The sequence below is a fragment of the Meleagris gallopavo genome, chromosome 20 (genome assembly GCF_000146605.3).
Source record: "Meleagris gallopavo isolate NT-WF06-2002-E0010 breed Aviagen turkey brand Nicholas breeding stock chromosome 20, Turkey_5.1, whole genome shotgun sequence".
Lineage (NCBI taxonomy): Eukaryota > Metazoa > Chordata > Aves > Galliformes > Phasianidae > Meleagris > Meleagris gallopavo.
Window position 1 is genome coordinate 8,224,966 of NC_015030.2, and position 11,047 is coordinate 8,236,012.

General features: G+C 37.1%; 1 protein-coding gene across 1 annotated transcript in view; it reads right to left on the bottom strand.

Moving 5' to 3' along the window:
• Positions 1-11,047, bottom strand: part of ATAD5 (ATPase family AAA domain containing 5) — a 17,018-nt gene that overhangs the window by 5,069 nt on the left and 902 nt on the right. The window contains 20 exon segments of the mRNA XM_010721679.2: positions 435-499; positions 705-798; positions 1,671-1,786; positions 2,290-2,460; positions 2,861-3,011; positions 3,116-3,261; positions 3,373-3,455; positions 3,948-4,038; positions 4,182-4,475; positions 4,671-4,686; positions 4,689-4,823; positions 5,095-5,274; positions 6,069-6,249; positions 6,663-6,747; positions 7,236-7,371; positions 7,866-8,030; positions 8,601-8,688; positions 8,820-8,959; positions 8,962-10,106; positions 10,109-10,586. Of these exon segments, the coding sequence (XP_010719981.2) occupies positions 435-499; positions 705-798; positions 1,671-1,786; positions 2,290-2,460; positions 2,861-3,011; positions 3,116-3,261; positions 3,373-3,455; positions 3,948-4,038; positions 4,182-4,475; positions 4,671-4,686; positions 4,689-4,823; positions 5,095-5,274; positions 6,069-6,249; positions 6,663-6,747; positions 7,236-7,371; positions 7,866-8,030; positions 8,601-8,688; positions 8,820-8,959; positions 8,962-10,106; positions 10,109-10,586 (3,960 nt within the window).

The window sequence follows — 11,047 nt, forward strand, 5'->3', positions numbered from 1 at the left end:
TTTTTGAATATGATACACGGCTGCAAGTAAAACAATTTGCTATATAGAACACCAAAGATAATATTAAAGGAATAACCCATACAACCTCTAGAGGAGTTGCTTTATCTTCTATGAATGAAGAAATACTAGCATGGTCAGTCTTTGGGTCAAAACTATTAGATGTGTCTCCTACAAAATTATTTACTATACCTTAAGCATTAAAGTGATCAAGTGATCTCAAATACTAAATAGTTATGAAAATAATTCCTCCAGGCTAATATTAAGTTCTACACGTAAAGATAAAAGCATCTTACACACTCTTGCATAAAACTAAAATAGGGTTGTCTGATAATATAGATATATTCCATCAGACAGTTATAAACTTACAGTAACCTTTAAATCAGATGAAAAATACTTGCTTAGGACATAATCTGCATTTCCAAGCATAGACTTACCAAGGAAGGAGTTCTGAAGTTGATTTCTTCAAAACAGCCATCAAACATTAAGCTAAATGTTGGATCTATATAAAGAGACATTGGTGAACTGTAGTGACATTCTGCTCAAAACAGATTATTTTCTTAAGTGCTCAAAGGCTTTCTTTGTAGTTTCTCCACCTTAAGTTTTACATTTATGAGCTGCATTCAACCATTCCCATTTAAATTACTATTATACAAATAGGCTTTTCCTGTCTGCAAAGTCTAATTACAAGAAAAAGCTCTACTCACCATTGGTAGTAAGAATTACAGGTCTCTTTGCAGTTGCCATGAATGTCTTTATTGCACTTAGAAATCCTGCATCTTCATCAAATATTATATCTACCTATAGAAAACACAAATGAAATACAAAATAACAACAGCTACTGCATCTGCAGTCTGTTAACTACAGAGCAAGACTTAACATTAACATTAATTTATTAGACAGGCATAGGCAATGATAGTATAATGCATCTGTCAGCACACAACATCATGGTATCCTAAGCTGTAGCTCACAGGACCACCAAGTGGCTGAGGTTATAAAGGACCTTTGGCAATCACCAAGTCCAACTCCCTCCTTCCCCTCTAATTGGTCACATCATGCAGGCTGCTCGGGACTGAAGTTTTTTCCTTGTTTTGTTTGTTTTAAATAGAATTGCACCAGTGATTTATAGATCAGCCCACAGTTAGAAACATTGCTATACTTCAGTTATTTCCTTGAAATGATATTCTTGGCTGCACCTTTGCACTGTTTGTTGAAGACTCAACTATATTTTTAGGTAAAAGCATAAATAAAAGAAGAATTTAATATAGACTTAAATGTTTTATTGACTGGAGTGTTAATGGTAACTGTTTTAACATGTCTAGAGCAGACATGTAGAATACAACTTTAAAATAGTTGACAATCAAATAAACTGCATTAGTAGAATTCTGCAAAGTGTTCCAACGGTGAACAACAGGAGACAGACAGACTGTATGTAGCTCCATTATCTTTCAAAGTTAGTTTTTAAAGATAATAAGGAAAAAATAACTTGGGTCTACTTAAAAAGAAGAGTACTCAGGAAGATGAAACCATTAAATACTGAATTCATTTTTTAAACAACTGATAATCCCTGCCTTTGAATCTACTTAGAAGTCCCACGGAAGAAGGAAAAAAGTTAAGTTCTCTAAGCAGACAGGATGAAGTGCTCACACCAGGATGTTTCACTTGAATTTTACCTCTTCAAAAAGTATGAGAGATGTTGCACTTTTTCTGTTATGTTCTCCATCTTCTACTTCTTTGCTTATTGACTTAATTTGAACATTTTTTTCTTCACACGAGTTCTGAGCATTTCCTGCAGATAGGTGAAGAATTGAGCAGAAAGAAAGACTAAAACTGCTTAAATACACACTCTAAACTGTACTTTACAAAACACCCTATACACAATCTGTTTAAAAAAGTCTACACTGACACAAGTTTATAAGCATGATGCCTTTTTCGATGTCTCTTGTTTAAAAAGAAACAAACTAGAAACTCGCTGGGAATTCAGCAACAATTGGCAAAGGGCTGACTACTGTGAAATTAATTCTACACCACATCTGTTTGTAATCTGTGATATCTTGGGGGCATGGCATAAATGCTCTGTAAGCCCTTCAAGACAATGCAGTATGGTTGCCTGGAAATTTGTGGACTACACTGTTCTCCACATCTACCCAGCACTTTGTTCATGCATTCCTCCTCACTCTCTCTGAAAAAAAAAAAATACAGAGTAATAACTATTTCCTGTGTAGGTATACAGTACTACAGTGTAGCTTTTCCACTGCTAAAGATAATTAGCTATTAATTAGTGACACCTACCTTTATTTTTTTCTTGAGCTGTTACTGTTCCATCATTACCTTTATATCTGGAAGGCATTTTGAAATAGTTTGCAAGTGTTCTAGGGTGTAGGTTTCGTTTCAATCCTGCTCCTTTTGGTGACAGTGGAGGTTTTCTTGGTGAAATAACTTTCTTCGGAGAGTACATTTTTTCTGCAAGACATATTTATATTAATTTTGAAATATAATCTCAAGATGACATTTCTCAAGCAAATGTAGAGCAAAGTCAAGTTTTGTTTATACAGTACAGCTTTACTGTATTGATTTCTGCTTATTTTACTTTTCTCCTGTTCAGGGAATTCTTTGTGTTCAACTCTCTATTCAAAGTGCCACAGCACTTGCTCTAACACTACAGAAATAATCTAGGAAGAGAATCAAGAATCAGTCATTTTGATAAAGTCATTATTTACTTTGGTACATAGTTGTGTTAACCTATGGAACATTTCTTGTTATTGCAGGGCCGGATAAACTTTGCTATCTTAAATGATTCGTGTTTAAAAATTGTTTTGGGAACTCAGTTCCTAAAGAATACCAACATAACTATGAAACTTACTTGGTGACTTTGCACTGCTACAGCTGTTAAAAAAACAAGGTTTGTGTGCATTAATGCCTTTTTTGTCCACTTGATGAGACTGAGTAGCTTCTTTTAGCTGAGACAGTATTTGTCTGCCGCTGCGCTGGCAAGAGGCGTTGACTTCAAATATCTGCAAGTGTATTTAAGTAATTAATAAAGACATCTTGTATTACAAGTCTCTTCATATCACTACATACAAATAAGAAAAATAGTACTGGCAAAAACTCCACCAACCTTAAAACCAAGCTCTTGAGCACAAGCATATACTGCAGCAGTTTTCCCCACTCCTGGTGGGCCAGTTATCAGAACTGTATTGCAAAGGTTATTCTCTTCCTCAATATCAGATTTATCATCTTTAAAATCAAGGCTATCCAAAGAATCTGTAGAATTATTTAAAAGAGAAAGGACTGTTCAAATCATTATCAATTCAAATCGCTTTAATATCAACTTTAAGGAGAAACTACATATGTCATTTTGAACTCTGTCAGCACCTTGATGCTCTTTGTCCTCCTTTTCCCCTTTTTGATTTCTCTTTTCTTCCCAATCAGCTCTTTTTTTCCATTCTTTTAACCAGCTATAAAAGGAACAGAACAATAACAACAACAACAAAATAATTACTGCTGAATTAAGTAAATGAAAAGATGGAAGAGAATATAAAACTTGAGATCAGCCACTTAGTATCTTTCTTAGAAACATATTAAGTTTCTTACAATTAAAAAGATCTTCAGGTTTGATTATTTTGTGAAGAACTACTCCTTCACTCTCTATTGTATTAGTTGATTTGTATAAAGTTAGATCATTTTGTGAACTATTGAAATTGTGGAAAACACTTTGTCACATATAGTGCTGTCTGCAAGATGGACTGCTGCATTACACACCAAAGTATTACTAGCCAAGAAACCACAACTAGAATGTAATTCCTATCAACTGCTAATTTGTTTCTGCAACTTTTGGAATAATGCAAAGCAAAAGCCAGACACACCCTACCACAGCATAAAATAATTATACTTAAATTGTGTTAATTAAGCAAAATGGTGTTCTGAGTTATTTTAAGAATGGTTCTAACCTATGCAGCCTTTCAATTTCTTTCTTGTTCCCTACAAGTTCGCTGGAGTCCTGAGGCTGATACTTCTCTGTCCAAAGCACATCTTCAACACCTACAGAAAAAAAAGTCAATTTTCTTTTAATTGAGCACTGTCCATTACTCATGTCTAACTATTAAGACTTGTATAGGGCTTCCAGTGGGAATCTCAATTTCCTCAATACAGAGAACTAAACTCAGAAGGAAGTACACATGTACCTGAAAGTGCATTTGTCTCTGATAAATATTCAGTATCTTCTGTCCTAACATCTGCTTTCCGGTTTTTGTTTCTCTCCAAGTGTGTTGCTTGTTCTGCATCTGCTTGTTTTCCTCCAGGTACAGGAGTGATAACACTCCTGGAAACTCTGGATTCTAATTCAGTCTCTCTATTCTCAGTTTGTTTTCTCCTTTTCGATTTTTGGTCTTCTTTTTCTTTCCTTTTCCTCTTGGTTTCCTTCCAGTTGTCAGAAGGTTTTTGATCTACCTCAGAATTTGAAGAGGCATCTCTGCTTCCTATGGAAAAAAAAGAATTCAAGTTATGGTATTACAACTGTAGTTCAAGCCACATTTGAAGAATTTGCTCAAAAATAACATAAAATGTGGGACCAGCTTATTTCCAACAACATTCTTTCACTGAAACATTCCTGAAGTGTAAACCCATGTTAGAAGGCAAGTTGACATGTTATTCTTCCTATGTAGATTACTAACCTTGCATACTATTTTCTAAAAGCAACCGCTCTGTTTGTTTTTCAGAAACTTGTAGAAGTATTTTCTCACAGGAAACTGAGAGTTAGAAGACACAATCTCCTCTAGCAAACCCTTCCTGAATGCCTCAGAGAAAACTGGTCGGTGGCCAGAGAACTGCAATACAAAATAAAAGGTCACTTAATATAAAGAATAGCAATTACAATTTTGCATAATTTAAGATAACAACAGTAGCTGTCCAGTTAAGACCTAGTGACAAATCTTCCTGACTCGAGAATTGTCTGGTGTTACACACAGCCATAAAAGAAAATAAGCAAACAAAAAAACCTCTCTAACAATGAAGTATTCAAACTGTTTTTTTGATGTTGCTTTTGTGTTGTGTATCTCCCCCTCCTCTCCCCAAGTTCACAAAAAAAAAAAATCATACCTTCCATTTTGAGGTACTAACCACAGGTGCAGAACGGCTTCCAGTCAGTTCTGACTTCACAGTGGAAAATTCTCCAAGTGAGACGGCGATTTTTTTGACATTAGTGACTTCAGTATTAAGTTTCCGTAGCTTAGTTAGTAGAGGACACAATGGTGACTTCAATTTCCACATTGGGCAAAACTGAAAAAAAAAAAAAAAAAAAGGAACAAAAAACCCCATAAATCTGATAAACAGAGATACAAAACCAGACAAAAACATCCCATAGTAAGAAAGCTGTAGGTGGAAGAGCATTTACATCAGAGTCAAGTCTATTCAATTTACACTGCATCAACTTTATCTTCACTAATTCCACTTCCCACAAGCAGAAACAATTGGCACAATTTGGCACACAATGTTTCTCCAGGAAACCAGTCCCAGGGTCTGCTACCTCCGAACAAACACCCACACCTTCACCAGCTCTCAGTAGGACTGATGCACTCCAAAGGATTTTGCTGGTTCATTAGTTGGATTGCAAATATAAAAACTGTTCAGTGTTACTTTGCCTTCTGGTTTTCTGTTGTGCTCTTTCGTAAGAACACTGCAGCACACTCCCTAACTTAGTGGGGAAAGGAAAAAAAGAAGGGTCGGTCTTTTCTCTCTTGAGAAGCATTTTGCTTTTGTAAGAAGGAAATGTCTTGTGCTCAGTAAAGTCCAGCATGATTAATATTCTCCAAATTAGAACTTGAAAGACTACCTTTTGAATATTCTTTCCCTTCCCAGTGTATACATTACTCTTGCACCAATTTAATGTGAGAATTGTGTTTAAAAAGCATCTCCCTAGAAGCTTCTTTTGTTTTCTTATTGTAATACAAAAGAACAAACTGTCAATTATTCCAGTTAATGTGTTTTTCAGCTTCCCTTTTTTTTTGGAATAGATTGCCTAAAAGTCTACTTCAAATCACATACATTGATAAATAGCAGAACAAAAGCTTACAGTCATCCTTCTGCTGTACGTGAACAACAGTCTTGAAATATGAACTGGCTAGAAAGTATGCTTCCATTGCTGCTGCTTTCTTTGCAATCTGTCTTTTCAGTAATTCTGGCAAACCACTCATCAAGAATTCACGTTTTGCTCTGAACTGATCATCATCTTGAGAATTTTCTGATGCATCTTGGCTTTAACAACAGAAATGAAAGAACATCATTAATACTACCAGGTACATAAGGCTTATGACAGAATCTAATCACAATTTATGCAGTCTGGAAGAACCGTTCAACTTAATTTAAATGCAATAAGCTTATATTTGGTTTCAAATTTCAAATTTTGTTATTAGAGTCCCATTCTCTTGATATTTTTTTCATATTTTATATGCTACTTGAGATGTTTTATGCCAGTCTAGACTTTCAGCCACCTAAAATGGCTCAAAAACAATTTTCAACTCTCACAAAACCCCCAAGATTTCACAAGCAGATGAACATATCTGTCAGGATAAACAGCACAAACATTTACACCACATTTCAATAAGTATTTTAAATTTGTCACATGCATATATTTTGATTCTTAACCGACTGCAATTTTGAACACTGACCTGCTGTCATCAAAAATCACAACTGGTTCATCTGTAGACTTTCGAGCATTTCTGCCCAGGAATGAAGGCATGTATCCCAGTTTTCCTTCAGAGAAACAGCAATGAAAGGGTGATTAGGTCAGCACTGACATGCAAGGGTCCCACTCTCTCATCATATCCGCACTGTAACTTTGCTTCCATGTTCACTATCTATACATACCATTTAATAACATAAGGGAAGTTCTATTTCTTAAAGCAAACAAATATTTTAATAAGATCCATTGTAGTTACATTTCTAGTTATTACTACATTAATAAATCCTTAAAAAAATAGTACAGGACAACAGAACACAGTATGCATTGGGAGTTATTTAACAATCTAGTAAGCTCTAATTTTCCCTGAATGGAGATAGAAAAACAAAGCAGCACCTATACGTAACTTCTGCAGCATTCACTCATTTCATAAAAATTAAAGGTGCACATTGGAATACCATATAAATCAAAGGAAAAGAGATGTACTACAGTAGAAGCTTTATAAAATAAACTGATCAATAAGCTTTCTTGTTAAATAACTCATTTAGTAAAACTCAATTACCTTTTGAGTTCTTAGAAACCTTCAGATTTTTAGACTTCCCCAAAACATCATTTAGACTTCGAAGATTCTTTTGCTTCCCATCCTGCATTGTAGTACTGTCATTACTCTGGCTTGAATGTAAAATTATTACTGAATTCTAGAGGAAAAGGAAACAAATTTAGAAAGGAAACAATTTTTCCTCCTTCATTAGCAATACAATTTAGTGACAGGTACTGAGGGAACTGCTACAGAGCCTAGAAGCTACCAAACATCATCTGAAGATTAATGAAGTTACGGAGTAGTGTTACCTACACAGAAGCAATACACAGAATAAGATACCCAACGTATAAGCAAAGCCCCAAATTACTCCCCCTCAATGAAGATGCCTACAGCATACACACCTGGAACAGACACCTTGCTGTCCATCAGGTCAGAGAAACAGCCACTTCTAAAGCATGACCTCCTGCTGCGTTCCACAGCTCTGCATCAGCCTGTGCTTCCCAGCCTGGCAGTTACGTAGCTGACATTCACTGTACTATTTTATCTACCTTATTTTATACTTTAAAAAAATGCTTTTAAGAAGCATTTTTGCTGCTTAACAAAGTCACAAGAACTTGAGAATGTTTCCCTTTATAAAGTACATAAGCTTACTTCACTTTCTTGCAATGTTTTCCTTTCAGCAAGAGCTTGCTGCCGAGACGAACGCCTCACAGGAGCTGGTGAGTCCTTGTTGACCTTTGATCTGTTGTGCCTTATAGCCTTTGCTTTTTCAACCAGCTGTTTGGCTTTGGATATGTTTTTAGAAGTAGAGCTTATCTATTGACAAATAAAGTACAAAATAACCAAGATATCCAGCAATTAATAGCAATACCTCCATTAGATGTTTCACATTATATCATCTCTAACAAATGATTTCTAATCAACTTTTGATTGCATCAGGAAGAAAGTGAAACAATTAGGAGGAGCAAACTAAGGGGGAAATGGGAGCACCTACAGGGGATTCTCCTGGTCATCCACTGGACAATCTGAGAGGATTCCACAGGAATCCACAGGAGATCTGGGCAGTGATGTTCTTAAGCATAATGTGTTCTGCTGTGCCCAAACACTGCATCCCACCTTGAGAACTTGTCAAAGATGAGCATGCTATCCTATCAGATTTGTTATGAAAAGCAGCTTTTATGAATATAACATAACATTTTAAAGTGAAAGATGCAGTAACTGTACAAGAAGCTAGCTTAAATTCTATAGCAAATTCCAGTAATGCTCTCTTTCAATTGGACACCTGGGTACTACCATGCTTTATTATATTAGACAATTTGAATGTTAACAATTAGATGCATATAGTAAATGACAACAGACTGAAACACAAGCTGTTACATGAATTACCTTTATATTTTTGGAGTTAAGCTCTTCATTATTCATTGCTTCACCTTTATTTGATTTTATAGTTGCATTGATCCGTGTAAACCTCATTCTAATTAGGGAAAAGTGTTATGAAATCATTACTTTTTAATGAAAGGAATTATAACTACAACTTTCTCTTAAAATACTTGCAGGAAAACAAAACAAAGTGCAAAAGGCCAGAACATATTCCAAAACACTTACCTTATTGGGCTGTTCTCATCAGAGGGCACTGTAATCACCTCAGCCTTATACACATTGCTTTTTTTCAAATACTGCCTGCTTGCCTTTGGTGTGGAAGTCTGTACAGGCCACACGCTTTCATCCTCAGAATAGGTACTTCTAATTCTGTTTTTTGGGGTGTAATAGTTTTGGATGTGTTAGTTTTCTTTTGCCTTAGGCTCCTCCTCAACTCATTCACTTTTGGACTAGATGGAATTCTTACATCTAAGTTACTTTCCTTCATCTGATCGTTACCTACTGATTCTTTATCTTCGTTATAACTGCTAGTACTTGAAACACATTTTTCTTTAGCTCCCAAAGCCTTGTTTCTTTTACTTCCCTTTTTCTGAAACTTTTTAGGTCTTTTGTTTTTACTTCTAGTGTTTTCAGGACTAGAATGCATGTGTTTGTCCACATCATCTTCTGGTAGCCCACCTTCTAATACCTTATTTAAAACATTGTCACCTTCGGGTCCTTTTTTGTCTTTTGAAGACTTTCCAATTACTTGCTTTGCTTTCCCAGGTGCCTTTTTAACTCCACTTTTTCTTACATCTGATGTTGGTTGCCTAAATGCTTTCATGAACTGATGCCTTTCTTCCAGAGTAGATTTCATCTTCAAAGAATCTGATCCTGCAGTCTCTAGTATAGCTAACTCCAATTCCTCTTCCTCAATGACTACATTAGATTTTCTTTTCTGAGTAACCTGCTCAGTTTGTTCACTCTCCAGAAGAGGTGGGCTGCTTTCTTCTTCTACATATACTTTCTGCTTCAAAAAAATGGAAGCTATTTTCTTAGAACCTCTTTGCTCATTACGTAAAGAAGTTGATCTGGGGGGAATGGAGTGAACTTGTGCAAGAACAGTTACTGTTCTCAGTGGTAGCTGCTGAGATTCCTCACACTTCTCAGGGTCACTAGTACTACCACTTTGGTCCATTTCATTTACTGTAACAGAACTGTCCAGCATTGGCTTTGTGCCTTCTTCAACATCCTCTACATAATTTTCTCCTTGGCTTTTCAGGAAGTCCTCAAATGATACTGTTACTATACTGTCATTTGCCTGAGATGTCTTATCATCTGTATGTACTTCAAAACTTGAGTCACTAATAACAACAGCACATTCTGCCACTTCAGGAGATACCTTCTTTCTCTTATTTTTAGTTTCTTTTCTACACTTTTTATTCAGCTGGTTCTCAAATGAAAAACTCCCAGACGAATCCACATTTACTTTGTTCTTCCTTTTCCTTGTTTTTCTTATCCTATTTTTGTTGCATTTATTTCAGGACCAACTTTACCAATTTTAACATAGATGTCTGCATCTGAGAAGTTCTCACTTTGCTTATTATCTTCAGCTAATTCTCCTCCACCTTTCTGGTCACCTAAAGCACAGGCAGCTATGAAATCATCACTATCTTCTTTTAGCCTCGTTGCTCCTATGCTGTCATCACAATTAATTTCTATTATGTGTTCATTCTCCGATTCTTTCATCTCCTTTCGCTTATTATTTAAATGAGCTCTCTTCCTTTTCCTCTTCAGCTTTGAAGGTGCTACATAACAATCCTGGTCATCACTGAACTCCGCTGCAATTCCCCCAGCTACTGCTGGAGCTTTCTCAGCCACAGGCGTCTTTTTAAAGTAATCCAATATATTGCTGGCTCTTGGAGGCGATGATGCTTTACCCCCTGCTTTTGCTAACGGTGAGAAATACCTCGTGATTGTTTTCACATCTTCCTCTCGCCGTTTCTTGCGCGGCTATAAGAAAAAAAAGCTCCGCATTAACCTTGGCTATTAAAACCTTGCAAAGATGTGCTCCGGTTACATCAGGCACGGAATCCGAGTTTGTGCAGTGACGTTTGTGCTCCCGTGAAAGACACGGAACTTACGTGGGTCCCCCGCGCACACACACACTCGACCCCGTCCTCCCAATCCTCCCCAGCTCGACGTGACGGAGCTGCCGATTCACAACAGCGGAACGTCCCCGCTCCGACCCCGGCACCTCCAGCGCCTTATGGACCGTCAGCGCAGCCCTGCGGCCGGGATTGGGAGCTGCCCGGGTCGTCCGGCCCCACAGCTAGACGCTGCCGGCGCGGAACTCCTGCCGGGACGGTGAGGGCACACAGAAGCACGGCAGGGAAACGGCTCCGCCGAGCAGGCCGCACAGAGCGGCGCACAACGAAGCGCAGCGCGGCGCACAGCCGGAGCGCCGCTCGCCG